At 32.9% G+C, this 20,711-nt stretch overlaps 2 protein-coding genes across 2 annotated transcripts; one reads left to right on the forward strand and one right to left on the reverse strand.

The window, feature by feature from the left end:
* Positions 1-358: 358 nt before the first annotated feature.
* On the reverse strand, positions 359-1,919 carry LOC115970021 (auxin-induced protein 22D-like). Its single transcript, XM_031089676.1, has 4 exons — positions 1,546-1,919; positions 1,190-1,392; positions 987-1,086; positions 359-735 (listed from the first exon to the last, which is right to left on the reverse strand). The coding sequence occupies exons 1-4, from the start codon at positions 1,767-1,769 to the stop codon at positions 663-665; spliced, it is 600 nt and encodes a 199-aa protein (XP_030945536.1). The 5' UTR covers positions 1,770-1,919; the 3' UTR covers positions 359-662.
* Positions 1,920-15,778: 13,859 nt separating this feature from the next.
* Positions 15,779-18,646, forward strand: LOC115972225 (auxin-induced protein AUX28-like). Its single transcript, XM_031092437.1, has 5 exons — positions 15,779-16,234; positions 17,267-17,490; positions 17,656-17,791; positions 18,015-18,076; positions 18,275-18,646. The coding sequence occupies exons 1-5, from the start codon at positions 15,966-15,968 to the stop codon at positions 18,310-18,312; spliced, it is 729 nt and encodes a 242-aa protein (XP_030948297.1). The 5' UTR covers positions 15,779-15,965; the 3' UTR covers positions 18,313-18,646.
* The last annotated feature ends 2,065 nt before the right edge of the window (positions 18,647-20,711 follow it).

The following is a 20,711-nucleotide window of genomic DNA, read 5'->3' on the forward strand; positions in this document are numbered from 1 at the left end:
AAAAAAAAAAAAAAAAAAAAATTCCCAATGTTAAAAACACAAAACAAAACTTCTTACCAATTATGCTTCTAATTGTCCTTACAGAGAGCTTAGTTTATCAAATCTTTGTTGAATTTTGCTAAATTATTACACAAATGATCACCCAAATTTCATAATTCCAGAAGGATGATGATGGTTGGACATATATAATTACTGTCATTTGCTTGATCTGATGCCAACAATTTATGTTGAAGGTATGAGGCTAGCATCTTTTCCACATTACATATATGGTAAGAATATTAATAAACAATAACATGTAATTTGTTTCTAAATTTTAGTTTTCACTAGTACACATAAAACAGAAAATTTATGTATTTTTGCCTTTCTATAATCATATTGATACATAACCATATTGTGGGACAAAATGAACTAATGAAGCATTTAATCCTCTGTACAGTTGGAGCTCAATTGCTGTATTTTCTTTTTCCTAGCTTTGCTTTTAGGAAAGTACTGTTTTGGAAAACTAATAAAAGACTAAAACCGCTGAGGCTGATCCCAGCACTGAATAAGTCTGACCAATTTTGTGTCTTTCTGTCAGATACCAAACTTCTTGGAGATCCCTAGCCAATCAATTTCACTTCCAAGACACCTTCCTCTTTTTGGGTGGTTGTCTTTTGTGGGTTTCATAAAGAACCCAAACCTCTAGCTTCTGACCCCTTCATGATTCTCAGTCTCTTGCAGGTGGAAATGAACATACTGCAGTAAAAAGAGAGAGCTTTGTCAGTTTGGAGAAGGATATAAAGGTCAAACTCTTTACAACTCAAAGGTCAATAAGTCTAAAGATAAAAAAAATTTCATATTTGTTGAAATGTCATGTTGAAATTGGTCCTAATAAGTAGTTGACCCATTTTAAAGAGATATTGCTCCAATCATATTTTGCCACAAGATTAGATGTGAAAATTTTTGTGTCCCGACATTACTCAAGGGCTAATAGAGAGAGAACTTACTCCCATGGAACATCTCCAACCAGCATCCAATCGCCATCTTTATCTTCATAAGTAGGAGCAAAGTCAGATCCATTGTAGCCTTCCCTTTCTGAATACTCACCTGAAAAATTTAGATCCAAAACACAGTCAGAATTTATAACATGTAATAGTAATACTGCAAAAAGCATCATCCTTGTGGTACAAGAATGTAAATAAATTCTTACCTATTGTGAGCTTGAACATGTTTTCCAAGGCCTTGAGGAGCTCTGGATAGCTCTTGTAGACCTTGAGATCAACCTTCCTTAGATAAGGAGCTCCATCCATGCTTACTTTCACATACATCCCAGCACCATCAGCCTCAGTTTTCTTTTGTTGGAAGCTATTTCTCCTGTAAGATCTAATTGGTGGCCACCCCACTACTTGTGCCCTGCCATCATTAACCAACACATATCAAGTTAGCACATTGAAGTAAATTTACACATAAAAACTAACTTATACTATTTGTATGATCAAAACTAACATTTATTTATTTTTGCATACTGTTCTGTAATGAATTTATTTCAGTTTCATGATTACTTACTTGGCTGGAGGGGCACTATCTTGGTCACCATTTCTAGCATCAGATACGTTTGAATTACTCAAAGAACTTGACTCCTCGGCCACCTCAGGTGAAGCTCTCTTATTACTAGTCCTTGCACTAGGAGATGATTGTTTCTCATGCTCATCACTCCCGGGCAACCCTAATCTTAGCTCAGTTGCCTCAAGATTAAGATCATTACCCCCATAACTCACTGACCTTTCCATTTTTGCTACAAAAAATTATGGACCACCTTGACTGGCTTGGTCTGTAAGAGATTGAACGAGAGAAATGATGGTGAATATTCCAATGAGTTGTTGTATTTTCCAAATAAAGTTGAACCAATTGAGAAACCTTGGGTTGATGAAGAAAGATTGGGTTAGCATAACAATTATATAGAGGGTCATTATTAGGGAGGGACAACATCTAGGTGACTTATTCTTTTGGTGCATGAACTTTCCCACATGAGAAAAGATAGCATGACTTTGCCATCGCACACAAGCTGAACCAATGACCAATGAGAGGAGGACACGTAGTAGAAGGCGTTGAGACAAGGAGTGGAGAGAGATTGGGGCAAGTTTAGAACAGGTAGAGATATGGTTGTTGGTGATATGAGGAGCAGCATGGAGTTTGATGCTCAATGAGAAGGGGACATGGAGGGGACAAGCACAGCCGATGGTATTGAAGACCGTGGACCAGGATTGGACGGCTGAGATTGGGGTTTCAAGATGGGGTTTGAGGAGTGAATCCAGGAGCGTTGGATCACGAGGATGGAAAGGGACAGACCTTGCATGTGGCACAAGGGGGTCCCCACGTGGATGTGGTTGATTGGTAAGGCATGGCCATGTGGGTTTAGATTAGTAGGACCTTTGTGTTAATTCATTGGCCTGTGGGTGCATGACATGTGGGATTCATGTTCCATGGTGACCCCATCATCCTAAGAAAAAAAAATATCATCTATTTTTCTCTTAGTGATCCAATAAATAAATAAATAAATATATATATATATGTGTGTGTGTGTCTTATTGCTATTTTATATTTTGATATTAAAAAAAAAAAGATAAAGCAACATATTACAAAATGCGATAACTTTGAATATAAAATGAAATATAAATAATGAACGAGAGATTTTTATTTATGTATCCCATTTATAAATAATCTCTTATAATATATGGGCCTCACAAAATGTGAGATCCACATATTATAAGAGAAAAATTCATATGCCAAATTTATAAAATAATTATTAAATCACCTTAGCCATCATTTCTCTCTACATCTTAAAATTTTCTTAATAATAAGTATATATTAATATATATTTTTTTTTAGGGTTCAATAGGAGACTTAACCATAAGTGTCATATACTCGTATTTGGGTAGTTGACTATAATCAATAACTAATTAAGATATTATATTTGAAAGGAAAAGATAAAGTATCCAAAAGATTGTAAGTGGATTTCATCATCAACATGTGGGCACTTTAGAAAGCACATGAATCTGTGAGCGCATATTTGGTAAAGCCAAGCCGAATTAAAAAGTGCTTCTAGTGAAAATATTATCGTTTATCCAAAAAAGAAAAGAAAAAGAAAGAAAGAGTATTTGGAGTGGATAATTAATTTTAACAATATTAATGTATCTTTGAACTTTGAAGGCATCTCATAAAATTGGAATGGAATACTAAGTGGATAAATAAGTGCTTGGATTGAATTATTTCAAACTTTTTCCTTTATGTTCTCTACATAGTAAGCGTTAGGATTGGCTTGTTTTCGTTAGAAAAAAATATAAATTGTAATTAAAAAAAGTGAAGCTTCAAAAGATATACATAAACAAATAAGTTATTTTATTTTATTTTTATTTTATAACTAATTCAAGAAACACTAAATTACTTACAAGAGTTGGAAATTTTATTGAGGAAAGTCACACAACTGGCTCCCTAGGAAAGGTTTGATTATATATTGAAAAGCTTTTATCCTTGTCTAGGTAGTACCATTAAGCAGGCATGTCTATCAAATTTCACCAACTTGTAGGGACATAGACATAAGTTTCATAATAGGACTAGTAGCTAGTAAGCCTATGCGATGTACAATTTAATTGAAATTTACATGTAAATTTTTTTTTTAAAAAAAATCATAAATATATTAGAAATTGAACAATAACATAGTTAATCAGAAATGAAAGAAAAAATTCCTTAAGTTATATGATAGAAACCTATAAACTCTCAAACATACTGTAAGGTTTCAAAACTATTCTTCTAAGGTTTTTTTTTTTGAAAAACTATTCTTCTAATTTAACTAGTAAAAGGGATCCTAGCTTTTTAAATAAAGTAAATTCAAACCTAAGAAATTTATCAATATTGTATGCATCGAATTTTTAAAAAGGATTATATTTTAAAATATTCCAAAATGAAATAGAGAATCAATAATATGGGTCAGATGGAATAAACAAGAGTGTAAGTCTTGATTTATGCTTTTAGGGGCGTAATGTGTTTAGAAAGACATCAATTTCATTTTCCTTTCCTTAAGAGGTGGTTGGGCCACATTAATATTTATGGCTAGCTAGCATACATCAAAAGCTCCATCACCAACAATTTTGTTGCAAAACATATGAGGATTTGTTCATTCTTTTAGTATGTAATCCATGGTGGGTGCAAAGAAATGAAGAATGAAGAGAATTGGTTAACGTAATTGTGGTCCAAGAGTGTACATTAAGGCTGAATGGGTTTGTGTGTTAACAATGCAAATTTAAAATAAGCTTTGGTACAAATTTGTGGTAGGGAAATTTGATTGTAACTTCCGAGAGTTTCATCCACAAATCGTGTATTTGGCTGTGACATCTATTAATCAATGAGATTCAAAGTTGGCATGGGCAGTTGTAATGTATTTATCAAACCTTGTGCAATGGCAGGCTGTGCATCTCTGTTAGAATGCACTGATTGTTACTGATCAACACAGAAAACATGTATATCGCCTTTAACGTAGAAAGATAATAGTTGTTGTAATAAAAATATCATTAATTTTCTTTGTAATCTGCAGTTGTAACTTGTAAGTCCTAGGTTAAATGGGTCATAGCAGTAGTTCTAATTATGGTAAAACACGCATCTTGCACTTAATTATTACATTAAAAGTTATCATGTCTCTCAAAAATGATCACATATAATTATCTTCATAATCGTGTAGAATGTATATGTTGTAAGATGAAGGAAGCATATATGACATACCTTCTTCTGATGTCAACTTGTTGGAGTGATCTTAACATATATACCTCTAGATCTCTGGCATTACCAATGCTAATTGGGTTAAAATGTTTGTTTTTGTCAAACTGAACAAATGAAATATTGATGAATACGGAATTGAAATTAACCAAACACGCACGTACGTTGTCAAATGAAAAAATTATTACTAGAAACTAGATGCTTGTCGCATGGGGGGCAATTGTTTTCATGGATAGGATTGATTATGCCAAGTACTTATGTTGGATGGGACTGGTTGTAATTACTACTCTGAAAATTCAAAATTGGGTCTATTGCAAGGATTAGGATTTGAACCCATTCTAGCATTATAAGCCCAAGACGTAATTATCCAGAGAATTCTAAACAAGTCTGAGTTTGTTTAGGAGCGCAGAACCTGAATGTGATTATTATATCATGAGTTCATAACCCTACTTTTTCTCTTTGCTTTCTACAATTATAACTTTAAAAGCATTATTAGAAGCCATATACATATTAATATGCCCATCAAGGTTTGTAAGATTTTGCAAATGATATTTATATATTTGCTATAGCTAGATTAATTGGTTCCAATCAACAAAAATATTAACGCGTAAAAAATAAAAAGAAAGGGAAATCAGCAATTTGCCAGCCCAACTTTTGGGCTGGTTTTCTTAACAGACCCTTTCGATAATGGGGCACTGGTTTTGCCGTTGCCGGTGTACCTATAGACTCAAATTAAACAACTATTGTCTGTTTTATGAATCCCAAAACATATCCACAAACCAAATACTACACAACAAAAAACAACTCATATATAGGTGATATGCATGCAAAAGGAAAGAGGAACAATGGACAAATTTAAGTGTCACCATTCTTGTAATTAAACCACGTACACAGTCGGCATTCTTTTATGAACCCAGCTCACTTATCTTGTATGGACCACAAGCACAAATGGTCCAGCACCTTTTTTTCCCAACAAGATTGAATTAAAGAATTAATTGATGGTCTTAATTGTCTGTACGTGTATGCCAATTTCATTTATATGCAACCCTTCCTTACCCCACTCCATGGGATCCCTCCTTGTTCCAAATAGCTTTTGCATTACCTGAAGGAACACCACATTTATTTTGGAAACAAATATGAATAACGACAAGCTGGATTTCAAATTTTTTACATATATTCTCCGTTAAATAAACGATCAAGGGATTTTTGCTTCCTTTTTTTTTCCAACAAATAAATTAGGTTAAATTGCGCATAAACATCAAGAAAACATGTATAGCTATAATGAATTTGGGTGTACAAACCAATGAATTATTGATGAATGTATTTTTCTTTTCATAAAATAATACATTGCAGCTCATAATCTAGTATTTAGTATTTCTTTAACTTATGTCATTAAGCACTCATTAAGAAAACCGTTTGATAGGTTTCAGTTAGTTTAACTGATAAAGTCTCTGATGGTTGAATAAGAAATTTGGGGATTAATCCTGCCTATACCAAAAATCGATTGATGTTTTAATCTAATAATAAAGATTTATCATTAGGAGGAACGTCATAGTTGAAACTCTCTCTTAAAAAAAAAAAAAAAAAAAAAAAAAACCCTAAATGTTGGGACTAATTAATGAAGCCCAATCTTTGGAAAAGTTCAAGCTGTTCACTTGAGCTTGTTTAGTTCTTATTTAATGCAAGCCAAGCCCTAGATTCAAGTAAACTAATCAAGCTTAAGCGTGATTACTACGTACTAGTAAATAGTTTTCAAACCCTAGTCACAATTAACATGTTCGATCGGGTGAGCTCGAGTAGGGCATGAGTACAACTTCTAAACTAAACAAGTTCGAAAAACTTGGTCCAACTTCATTTTTTTTTAACAATATCACAAAGTACTCGGGTTTTTTCTTCTAAAAAAACAAATTAAGAAGACGGTGAAAATCCCAAAGGCAATCAAGAAGGAGTACAGTTGATAGGACTCACAACTTTATGCATATTAAATGCAAGGGAGAAGTGAAGAAGACAGGAATACATGCACGCATCATACCGACGTCCACACGTGTGAGTGCTAATTTATGATGGGGAAATAATGTGGGGTTCAAAGACAAAGCACACGTGAGTGCAAATGTATTGGACTTTTGGACTGTAAAGCTAGTTTGGGATGGAGGAGAAGCGCCTAGATTGAACCAGAAGAGAACGAAGAGCAAGTCCGGACTTGCTCACGTCGCTTTCTTTCTTGTTTCCCCATGCATGGTTAATCATGGTTGGTGCCTGGTCTGATTGTTTACTCTGGCCGTGTATATATGCATGCAAGCCATGCACATGCCATGCACCTTCTTGTCCTATTCCTAATAACATGCATCGTATATACGTACGTACGTATCATACAGGGAATCTAAGGCAACATGCATATAGCTAGGATCATTTATTTGCTAAATTCGTTACCTTCTAGTGCTCTCCAGAAAATTTTGAGTTCTAAGTCTTTGTTTTCATATGTTTTAGTAATAATTATCTCATATATATTCGGCATATATTATCATATTTTTCATAGTATATGCATCGATCATATTTCATAATACGTAAAATGCGTCATATTGCAATGAAAGAGGTAATGCATTTTAAAATGTATAAGATAGATAGCCTCTTGCTTGTGTTTTAGCCTTTAGGGGGGTTGAGGAGCTGGCTCAAAGTCTTTTAAATCCAATCAAGTTGATAGGACATCACCTTTGACAATTGCATTAATTGCGCACTAAAAAGATTTGAATTCTTGTAGTGGCATATCAGACACCAATGGGCCAATATAATTCAATACAGGTAGCTTTCATTGAATTATATATAGCACATACGGATTCAGATTCTAGTAATTATATTTTTACTTATATATAGCTGGTTAGGTTAAGTTAGGTTGTATGACTATTTAAGTGTTATAATGCAACCAGATTGAGTTAAACCCCAAATGAAAATTCATTTTAATTTTGAATGTCGTCAATCTACGTGAACTTCATGAGCAGTTGAGCTCTTATATTAGATTGAGCACGTAGACCTAGGGGGCCACTCTCTCTCTCTCTTTCTAGGGGTTGGGGGTCAAGATCGGTGATCAAATATAGCTGTCCTCTTCGTACGGGCAATAATTTTGGATATAGGCCCCCCTGAGATGCTATGATCAAGCCCAAAGTTCACACGCGTAGATAATGTACAATATGGGCTACGTACTTGGGCCCGTTACTTCTTGGGTGAAAGGGCAAGTCTTGCCACAATTTTAGTTTTTAATTTTTATCATGGATCTTTTTCTATTGCAAGAAAAATTGTCGACCCAAAAATACTCGGCTGCTTGAAAGGGATGTTCATCTATTACAGTTGAATGTTCATTCAAAATGAGATTTGATGCTTTGCTTTGTTAATTAATCAGACAACTTTTAGGACTATGTAGTTAAAATTTCATTGATGAATCACTTTGTTAATTAATCAGACATAACTTAAGGACTTTGTCCCCATAGCCAGATAACATAATTTCTGGTGGAAGCAACAGAATGCTTCCTGGCTACATTCCTATGAATTTAATTAATCATCATTTTTATGGTAGTTGTTTTTTAAGTATTGCTATGTACTTATGTAATAAAATTTTGTACAAGTGGGTTGCAAATCATATATTTGAGACCAAAATATGATTAGCCCAACAATATGTCCAGGAAAGTATTCAAAAGACTAGATTGATTGATCATCTAGTTTATGGACAGTAATCTTTGCAAGGATATCGGAGAAGATTTTACATTTGGAAGATTTAATTCCCATGATCATCGTGAATTATTAGCTTTGGGAATCTGCAAAATGCGACCGGGTGGATCCAATATTCCAATTGCTATAATTGTACATGTCGCATGTGTAACGTGCTAGAGAACCCAATCACCTAAGTTGCTTCATGCTTCTCAAGTTTGAACCTACTGCAGATGGAGGAAAAATGAATGGAAATTCTAAATACATGTGAAGAAATGTTAACACGAAACTAGTTTATAATCCCTTAATTAAATATGTATGAACAAATTTAAACATAAATTCAATTATATATACAATTAAACATCTTTACTTAAATTTATTGCTACTAGAGGTTCCTTTTTGAATTTTTGTCAGCTCTAAAAAAAACTTATAAATTTGGTCTAGTTAAGAGCATGCTAATTATGTTTATTTGTACATTAAAAGAAACTTATTTATAAAATTTAACCTTTAATGTGAAATTGGCGATATCTTTTCTTTGTTTTACTGATCATCTTCTCATTATATATAATAATATGAATATCCTCTTCTTGATTTATGGTTTCATTTATAATTTCTTTATTGTCTTTCTGACACTTTTTATGCATGAAATCCTTAACTTTCTGATAAAGTTTATGTTAATACCTATGCTACTTTTGGGTTAAAGTGGATGGATTTTTCACTTTGTCATCGAGCACAATGAAAGTGCACTACCAATTGACTATACAGTGCGATTCACAAAAAGGATCGATCCGCTCTCGAAGCATTAAAATGAGATATGGGCAGAAATTAGCGTCAGATTAATTTGCAGCTTAGAAGTTTTACACCTTTATTTAGAGCACAAAGAATCTACAACTTGTTTAACATTTTCTTGACCACTTTCTAATTGAGTTCTCCTAAGCCCTAAATTTGAGACCATTTGACCTATAGTTTTTACATTTATTAATAATCTATATGACCACCGCCCAATAATACAATAGCAATATCTCTGATCAATAATCATTGAACTATTATTTTCTAACACAGAAAAAAAAAAAAAAAAATTTTGATCATTGGATAATAATCATGATCTCTGACAATTTTGGCTTATTATTTTGTAGTTCTCATTTTATCGTCGGGAAGGGAGTGAGATGGGCATGATGCTAGCTAGAGACCAAAACTCTGATTTTCTTGTATGGAAACCAAATGTCAAAATGTTTATATACATAGGTGATCTTAGTACTCAAAAGTTGCAGATCTTCATTTGAGAAGATCTCTAAGCCTCTGACTAAGTCAGCTAGTAAAGAATACAATACTACTGTGGGAGGTTTTGAAGGAAGTTTTTTAATTTTATTTTGAAACATTAGAAGGATTAATTAATATAATGAATGTGTTTACATACATAGAGAGATTCATATATAGACTTAAGAGTTAAAGAGTAGAAAAATAAAGAAAGGGGAGGGTCATGAGTGGGATGCCCTGCAGCGGCGCACATGGGGTAGGGTTGGAGACCTAGGTGACACACCCAACAATTTCACATGGCCACTTCTTGGGCCCCCACAGGCCACAACCCCCTTACCCATTGAATCTTATCACATGCCTTCTTGCAGTCATGAGGTCCCACTCATTCTCCACCCCACTCCTCTAAAAACCAACTAGCTAGCTGCTCAGGTCCCTAGAGATCGATCACAAGTTCAACTCCTCATAGCTACCATTGTCTGCGTGGGTATATGCGTCTTAGCAATTAAAGAGAGAGAGAACCCCAGCTCGAATGAGTTTTGATGACATGGTAAACTTAGTATGGTTTTATTAAATATTGTTTATTTTTTTTACAAACAAGAGTGTCTAAACCTCTTCGAGTATCTAACTATTCTTTTGGGTGTATGTAGTCTCTTCATCTCACACATACCAAGTTATTGTAAGGAAAAATCCCATGAGGATGGCTCTAAGATGCTAGCAAGTGGTTTCGAACTCAGGATCTCATGAATACAATGAGGCATTAAGAAACATTAAGCCAACCCCTAATATATATTGTCAACAAATCTTTGATATCATAGTTTTGTTGATAATATATATTTATATCATAGTTTTAACTATATGAGTAAAGAATAAAATAATTAAATAGCTCATGAATAAATTCAAGCTTGTTCAATAAAAAATTGAATCAAACTTGAATGTTTCAATCTAGTTTGATGATAAACTTGAACTCAACTCGAGTTGAAAATTAAATTAAATGAACAATTTTAAATGCTTAATTTGACTCGCCTCCGCAATATTCCTATCTCTTTGATCCTCAATTCCACTGCAACAAAAATCTATAATGGCTTAAAGAAGGCTGAGAGAATCAAAGGGCGCCGCGCCTAGGGACTTATATGAGAAATTGGTGACTAAAAAATGAAGAGGAAGGATCCGGAGTTTATAGAGCACCCAAATAATGGGTCACGCATGGCTTCTGTGCATGATGGGATACCAAAATATGCTTGAGCTAGCGTCTGATCAAAACATATGAATTTTCTTCTTCTTCTTCTTCTTCCTTTTTTTTTCTTTTTTTTTTTACTTATAAGATTCGTCATGGGAATGGGCAGGCCAACTTTAAAACAACACTCAAATCTAGTAACATCTATGACCATAACAAACGATTTTCACATTCATAGACAGCAAAATATGCTTTTATTCTTGTGTAGGAATTAATAAATGTCACCTCACAGTGTTCGAACGCACTAAATACAAGCTCTTCAAATTTGAGTTTGATTGTATATTGGATTTATTCGATTGTAAAAGACCAAAATAGTATTGAATCCACCCCACAATGGTCGATTCACTAAACATGAGTTATTGTCTTCTATCTCTTTTTCCATTCGCGTATCGTCTTTGCATTGACAAGTGCTTAGCTTAGAAATCCTTGGACGCAATGCTCAATTTTTATTTATTTATTTATTTTTTTCTGATCCTCCAAGTTGGTTTTAATGGGGGCATTTTGCAAAGTGTTGAACGCGGCAACCATGTGTACGTGCAAATTAATATGGGGGCAACGTCGCATGGATCAACACCACACATCATATTTGCATGTCCTAACAACCAACAGTTAAGACCGTGGCTGTCAAATAATTGCACATCATTCTGCTTTTGTTTCCACTTCCCACAAACTCTTTTGGGGAGCAATTTGTAGCATATAGCTAGCATGCAATATATGGGAAACAAGCCAACATACACTTTTAGCATGTTTCTTTAGCACTATGGTGTAAGTCATCCTTGTAATAATTATTTCCTGTGTGTCTAATAAGCATGCATGTAAAAGATCAAAAAGGAAACAAAAGAAAAAGAAAAAAGAAAGAGGGCATAATAATCACATTGATGTGTGTAAATTCAGGTTACAAAGATAAAGGCACAACTGTCCTGGTCTTTATAGCAAAAACAGTGTTAGATTTTTTTTTAGTGTTGCCTAATTCTATGAAAAAAATATATTGTAATTTTGGGGTATGAGCATTGTAATTGGTATTGGTATCATTTGGGTTAAAGATTGAAACTTTTGTAGCTTGTACAAGACTGAAGATCTCAGTTGAGCAAAATCCTATGATCGGTCGAGTGAAATTGGAATTTGGACAGAAAGTCTTGTTAGAGACTCACTTGTGACTTGATCGAGTGAACCCTACTATGGAACAAAAACCGATCTTGCTTTCCATGATTGTTTCCGTAGCTACCTCAACCCTAAACCCTACTTTTAATTTCAACCAAAACTTAACCTTAATCACAACAAAGGAAGACAACTGCAAAAATGCCAAAAATAGAGAGAACACCTAAAGAGAAAGAGTTCCATAGTCTTCCAGCCTCTTCAATTGAACATCATGGGAGGTAATTTTTGTTCCAGCCTCTTTCAACCCTACTTTCTGTATGTTGGACCTTGATCACGAAAACACAAAGACGCCATCAAATCTTTAAGAAGCTTTTGGAGTAGCCGATAGATTGATATACTGTCAACATGCAACGATCATTTGGGAATTGGATCACATAAAATGCACCAAAATGGAAATTTGTTGTTGCTAGCACAAGAATGGATACTGTGTCTATCTACATTTATGAGGTATCATCAAATCTTTAAGAAACTTTTGTAGTAGCCAATAGATTGATCTATTGTCTACAAGCAACGATCGTTTGAGAACTGGATCACATAAAATATTAAAATGCATCAAAGTGGAAATTTGTTGTTGCGAATGGATACTGTGTCTATCTTTATTTAAGAGGTATCATGTGATAGTTTGTACCGCAACAACATTTTATAGTAGATTTTGTTTTGAGGGCTTGGCCCTTGGAGTTTTTTTTTTTACCTTGGAAGTATCTTATACAAGGGTTTTCACTTCGTAAGCAATTCTTATCTCTCGTGTGATTGTGATTGTATTTATTTATTAATTTGGAAGACTAGAACTTGTGTCATTTAACTACCCTGGATCACAATTGAATTAAGTTATTAAAATTGGTAAAACTATCGGTCTAAACATAAATTTCAAATTAATGGTACTTAGAGTGCATTTGGATTTTTTTTTTCTTTTTCTATTAGTTTATTAACTTATTTACTTGTGAACAATTTTATAAGGATTCATTTTTTTTTATAGGCACAACTTTATTAACTTTAAACAAATAAGGAAACAATAATCTTTTTAATAAAAAGCTAATCCAAATGAATAAGTCAAAACATTATCCTACATTTTGCTCTTAAAGGAGGAGAGAACGTTGTATGAATTAGAATTAGGTATTTTATTTATATATGTATGTTTGAAAAAAAAAAACATGCAAATTAAGCATTGTGAGAGGGGAGAGGGGCTGGGTAAAAATCATGATTTGACAATAATAAATATTAATCGGTTGAATTTTTTTTTTTAATTATAGATACAATAGAATTTGAACTTATAGTATCTGCTATATGATGATTGTTTTTACCATCATGTCAAAACACCAATTGATTTTTTTTCATATTAGTGGAATTCGTCAATTCGATCACCTAAGTCCTTTTAAAAAAAAAAAAAAACTTTACAAGTTTAACTATACATGGCCGGAACCCACAATGAATTGAAAGTTATCAAAATCATATGTCCATAGCAATCAAACAAATGTAAATCAGATCAACATTGATCACAAAATGACATACGAATTATGTAGTTCACTGAAACCCTAATGTCAATCTGTTTCTCAATTTTCTTTGTATATTTATCCTCTGCTTTCACTCCTCAAAGTCCAATAGATGGATGATTTCACTAATAATATGCAAAATCTCCCTTTGCTTAATTTAATTCAACACTACCCCCGGGGTAGATTTTCAACTAGCATGATTGATTCTAGACACATGGATAGGATGAGAACCAATAATTAAGCTACTTTTTTTTCCTAAGCACCAAAAAAAAACCTTTTTTTCTCTCCTTTTGGCTGGGAAATTATTTGCTAAGTTGTTCGAACTAAGTGTGTACTTTTTCATTATTTTTGGGCCATATGTCATGATTTCATCAACTAATCAGAGAAATCAGCGCCAATTCTCTGATTAGTTGATGAAATCATGACATATGGCCCAAAAATAATGAAAAAGTACACACTTAGTAATGCAAATTCCAAACAATATAGCTGCTTGTTATGGACCACGCAATGTCTGGTTCAAAATTGATAGCGTGATCATCATTAGGGATAACTGATATGGTGCCACAACATGAATTAGATATCACTAAATAAACGTGCCCGTCTCCAAATGAATTCAAATGATAAGTTTTGATTGTACTCTAACTACGATAAAAGAATAATTCTAAATATATTTATTAGGGACCATATATATGATTGCTTATATTGCAAACAATCTTCAACAAACATTCTCATGTATAACATGAAGAATCGCCACTTATCAATAATTATTGAGTGTTTTGATTTGATGGTAAAGAGTAATTACTATAAAACAGATATTATAGATTTCAAATTCTATCGTATCAATCAAAATTATAATTATTGGGCTTCTTATGATGCATGGTCCAATTTATAGTTCGTTAAGTAACATTAATATGAAATTATGCGTCTAGGAAAACTAATGTTGATACATGTATTTGAATAATAAGTGAAAATATGGGTTCTAGTCAGTTCAACTTATAAAGGACTCAGATTTAAATTCCTCTTACACCAACAAAAAATAATTGATATTTTTATCTAATGGTAAATATGTCATCATGTAGTAGGCTTTATAGGTTTCAAATCCTATAATATCTAAAAATAAAATAAAAAACTTTTTCATAAATTCTGAAAAATAAGGACTAAAAAGCACATAGAAAAAAGAAAAAGAAAAAGGAAGAGAGTAAGGAGAGAGATGGTACCCCAAAAAGAATTTCCAAGGTGATTCCAAATCTTTTTGAAATCATTTTCTAAAGTCTCCAATGTCCACTTGCTAAGAGATCTTGAGTTATGCATGAGACCTACTGATCCAATGTGGGTCATGGAATTCTAGGCAAATTATATTATATCTATTGGGAAAAAGTAGTGCCTCATATGTGCTTTCCTAATTAGCCCACATTACAAGAACTCCGAAGCACTCATCTCGGTGCTCAGTGAAAAATCACATGTAGGATCTTAAGTCTACAAATTAAAGTGTAAGTTAAAAACCAACTTTTACATAATGCTGGTCTATCATGGTTTGTTCTTATATATTGATTTATTTTACGTAAAAAAAATGTTCGAAAAAAATTTAATTCTATCTAAAAAAATAAAGTTTTTAAAAGCTCTATACCAACCAAATAAGTTGAATAAGCTAAAGAAAATTAATGAAAAAGAGTATTAAATTTTCAAATAAAATAAATAATAAGTTAAAATTTATTAACATGGTCTCCATTGATATCTCTCCTTTTATTTTTATTTTTTTCAAAATAAAATAAAAGAGCAATAATATGAGAAGGAGAAGGAGAAAGCATTTTAGTTAACATGTGCTGTTTTAAAACAGCTAGCCATTAATAATAATAGCCCTGTATGGTTTGAGAACAAAATTGAAAACCATGCATGTGGATCTAATATTAAAGAAAAAAGAGAAAATGTGGTAGCTAGTAGTAATAGTAAATTAAAAAATGAGAAGAGAAGAGAAGAGAGAGCAGCGAAGCGAAGCGAAGGCAAGATGAGTGTGTGTGTGTGTCCTCATTCACACATCAATGAACAACCATGTATATTATAGGAAACTAACATCACCCTGTCGTCACCTATCCCTGCCATGTGTCACCATCACAGTTTCCAAAATGCAAAAGACAGTGCAACCCATCCATGCTTCTATTAATACCCAACAATGCCCAAACACTACCCTTCCTTCCTTCTCTCACCTCCCCTATAAGCTAAGAGCTAACGTACCCCCACCCCCACCCCCACTATTATTATCACAAAGAAACAAAGCACTGAATTTTGCTTAGAGAGAGAAAATATAAGAAACACACACACACACACTGTTTCTTCTTCTTCTTTTTTTTGTTTTTATATAGAGAGTGAAAAGAAAATTCATGGAAGTTGGGTCCAAGAAGGAGAAGAAGATGGGTTTTGAAGAGACAGAGTTGAGGCTAGGGTTGCCAGGAAATACTGGAGGAAGTGAAGGTGAGGTGGCAAGGAAGAGAGGTTTTTCTCAGACTGATACCACTACTACTGTGGATTTGAAGCTTAATCTTTCTTCAAAGGAAGCTACTGCTGCTGGGATGAATTTGAATGAGAAAGCAAACACCCTTCAGAAAGAGAAGAACCTTCTTGCCACTGATCCAGCCAAGCCTCCAGCTAAGTAAGCTGCTTATATACATTCTTTCTTTGTGATTTTATTCTAAGCTTCTTTGTTTGTTTGTTTGTTTTCTATTTATTTATTTATTTATGTATTTATACATATATACATGTTAGTACATGTGTAGTTATGTCATGAATAGGATTAGGTTAAGCATATTTTTACATTGGAGTCTGGGGTGAGTTAGGGAAGGAAGAGCTTATACATGATGGGCTTTGAATCTTGAGGAAGGTGGAAATAGAAAAATGAAAATAAAATGAATTTTACGAGCTCAACAAATTTTCGTGACTTTTATAGGAAGTGATGAATAAACTTCACTAAAGGCTGTATATATATATATATATATATATATATATATGTAAGTTGTTTCTTTTGAAGTTGAAAAAAAGTTCAAATTCTTTTTAGTATATTTAAAAGCGGTATTTAAGATTTAAATATCTCTTTCACAAGTCACAATTATTAGATTGTTAAAAATAATTGAGAAAATTTTGTTGTAAATAATCTTCTTATACCGCTTAATTAGAGATGCCTCTTTAATTAAGGGAAATATATATTTCTTTTTCATTTTTTTCTTTGTAAGTTTTATGTTTCCTCCCAATTCTCTTTAAGTTAACATTAATCATTTTGCTATCATTTTGGAGGTTATATTCTTTTTTTCCCTCCATAGATTTACATGAAAAAAAAATAAGGAAAATAGTAAAGGTGAGTTACAAAGATTTCCATTGTGATCTCCACAATAAAATAGTAAAGGTGAGAGTAATGATTAACTATTGAGTAACTAATTCTTTTTATGGGTTTAATGATAACAAAGTAATATAGATCTTGTGCAAAGCACTTTTGAATCTTCTGTAATGGTACCAAGTAATCATTGATACCCCAATGTTCTATAAATCCCGAGAAAATGGAAGAAAAGAAAGAAATAGTTGCTTTCCTCCGTCTTTGAACTCCATTAAAGACCTAATTAAAGTTTGTTAATTAAGCCGTAAAAGAAAGCTCAAACGGTATTATATATAGTTTAACCACGTGGAAATTTAGGGCACAAGTTGTGGGTTGGCCACCGGTTCGATCTTTCCGAAAGAATATACTGGCTGTCCAAAAGGGCAGCTCCGAGGAGAGTGAGAAGGCTAGTGGCAATGCAGCCTTTGTGAAGGTTAGCGTGGATGGAGCACCTTATCTTCGTAAAGTAGACTTAAAGATGTACCAGAGTTACCAAGAGCTCTCTGATGCCTTAGGAAAAATGTTCAGTTCCTTCACTATTGGTAAGCACATCAAATTCTTCTGTATGTATCATGTATGATATACAAATGTGAATTTTCATGATTTGAGAAAGTTGAATTATCAAGGCATCTTGTCATTAATTTCTTTTCTTTGTCTTTTATTAGAAAGTGCAGAATTTATTGATTAATGGTTTTTAATTGAATAAGGAACTTGTGGATCCCAAGGAATGAAAGATTTCATGAATGAGAGCAAGCTTATGGATCTTTTGCATAGTTCTGATTATGTTCCAACTTATGAAGACAAGGACGGTGACTGGATGCTTGTTGGCGATGTTCCATGGGAGTAAGTTTTTCATTCTTCATTAGCTTATTTGCATATGCATAGTTTCTAAAACATTACTTATCTTGCCAAGAGTCATGTAGTTTAACTAGTTGATATCTCTTGGTATTTCTAATGAAGACATGCAAAATTCAAATCATCCCTCCTCCAATTATTAAATTATCAAAAATCAGTACTTTTAAATAAATATTATGTAATTGTGTTAATTTTCCTCTACTTGAACCAGGATGTTTGTTGATTCATGCAAGCGTGTACGCATAATGAAAGGAACAGAGGCAATTGGACTCGGTTAGTATATATATATCTTTAAAACTAAAAATGTCATGGAAAAGACATACTCTAATTAATCTTAATTTCTTAAAGGGTAGCTCAATTAGTTTACCAAACTTCTTAATTAAATTTGGTCTTGTTTTTTTGGGTGCCACTAAATTGGTTTCTTCTTATGCTTAATTTCCTCATCTCTGATTTGTCATGAATCTGTTTCAGCGCCAAGAGCCATGGAGAAATGCAAGAACAGAAGCTAAACTATAGTAAACTCCACAGCCTGCTCCTTTGATCTGGTAGCAGTCATTGCAAAAACAAAGCAAGGATACCCAAAAGCGCGTAGATGGATTGAGCAGGATTTGTGGGTGTTTGTTTTCTGCATCATTATATATGGTCTGATTATATATTAGTGTGGAAGATATTTGAGTAAGTATTTGTGAACTCAAACAATGATATAACTCTCTTATTAGTATGTGCCAAGGCTTGGCTTGACTTTGTCCTGCTTGTTTATTTAGTATCAATGGCTTGCTCTTATAATAAAAAAAAAAAATTAAAGAATAAGAAGCAGCATAATAATGTGTCTGTTGCCTGTAAGTTCTTGTGTGTTATTTTATTCCTTCAATTATTTATGAAATTCTTTGTGTCATGCATGCTCCTTTTCTTAAAAGTAATTTTGAATTTTAAGGGCTATTATTTAATGAGTGTGAGACCACGTATTAATTGGAAGATGTTTCATGGCTATGTTGAAAGAGGGAACAAGATCATGTGCATGTTAATGGAGCATTTATGCATGGCCAATTTTTTTGCTAGCTAAATTTAATATTCCAGACCCATGAAAGAGATTGATGTTTAATACCTAATAATATTCGGGAAATACTATAATGAATATAAAATATAGTAGTAGAAAGGAAATTACCGTAAGCGGAGAAACAAGTGTGTGGGGGGAATGGCACTATCAATATCATGTTATGAATATTTATTCGATTGACCAGTGACATTGGTCCCCTATGTTTATGGCATTAATGGTTGGAACTTTGTCATAGTACACGCTGCTTGCTGGCACTTGCAATTTGATACTATTTTAATGTATGTATGATCAACTACTTCAAAATTTGGTCCTTTCTTTTTATTTCCCTATCTCTCTCAAACTTTGGATCTGAAATTGCTGATCAACTATACATTTCTATTATTCTCTAAAAAAAAAAAAAAAAAAAACTATACATTTCTATTAATGCATGGAAACTGGTTATAAACTAATAATTTTTATTTTTTTATTTTTTATTTTTTATATCAACTGGTTGTAATATTTTATGTGCTTGTAGAGATATAAAAACAAAATTATTACACAGACAGAGAGAATTTTCTTGTAGAGATCGGATACTGTTGGCTCCATTCTTGTAACTTATGAGATTAATGTGAACATATCCAGAAATAACCCGGGTCTTCTATCACTAACAAGTAATATGATGAGAGAGAAAGACATAGAGGTGTAATATTATGAAATATACTAAGAAGTATTTTATGGCGTGTCATGGAGGAGTCCCAGCAACTACATATGAGCTCTACTTTATTATAATTACCTTTTTACTATCAAGAACATTAATAGACTCCTTTTTTATGCATAGACGAGATTTTAATCTTAGAGTTAATATTGATGTTTATTATTCATATACTTTCTCTCTCTCTCTCTCTCTCTCTCTCTCTCATGAAGATGACACCCAATTAAGAATGTTGAGATTAGCATTTTAGGCCAAAAACTAAAATTGTCATATTTTATCTTTCAAGGTCAAGTTGATTTGGTTTGGTTGCTAAACTGTAATGCTTCCTGCCCTAGCTCTCTAAAGCTGTTTTGTTCAGGTCATGACTCTTGGGGTTTGCTTGTTCCAGCTTAAAATATCAGCTTATTCTTCTTACTATTAGCTTATGTACGATGTTTAAATTTTCACTTTTTCTAGTTATAATTATAATTTTACAAATTTTAATTTAAAAAAATAATGAAAATAAAATCATCCAAGCACGCACTCTAAGAAGAAAAATGAAATAGGAATAAAGTTTTTTTTTTTTTAAATGGAGATTGCATTGCCAAGTTAGAAATCTAATGGGACACACTAGAATCAAACGGCTTTCTATTAAGTAAGACTAAAATAGAGTATATAGAATGTAAATTTAGTAAAAGTAAAAACATAGATGAAGGGATTGTAAGATTCAAAGGTCAAGAGATATAAAAAAGAGAGAGCTTTCACTATTTTCGATCAATAATTTATAAAGATTGAGATAATGATAACGATGTAAATCATCGAATAAAATCAATGTGGATGAAGTAAAGAAACACATTATAAGTGTTATATAATCATAAAATACCTATTAAGTTAAAATGATATTTTTTATAAAATTGCTAAAAGAAATAACATATTTAGTATTTACAAAATAGACAGAAAGATGAGTGTGATTGAAATAAAAATATATGGAAAGATAAGATTCAAGAATCAATATGACAAAATTTGCTTCACGATAAAGATGATCCTATTGATGACAAGACAGTCGTTAGGACGTGTTTTACTGGCCAATAAAACAAACCAAAGTCTGGCCCAACATCCAGGCTCCCAAACATGTTTGGGTCTAATGGCAACCCAATCCAGGCCAGCCCACCACGCTAACA

The sequence above is a fragment of the Quercus lobata genome, chromosome 12, assembly GCF_001633185.2.
Source record: "Quercus lobata isolate SW786 chromosome 12, ValleyOak3.0 Primary Assembly, whole genome shotgun sequence".
NCBI classification, from domain to species: domain Eukaryota; kingdom Viridiplantae; phylum Streptophyta; class Magnoliopsida; order Fagales; family Fagaceae; genus Quercus; species Quercus lobata.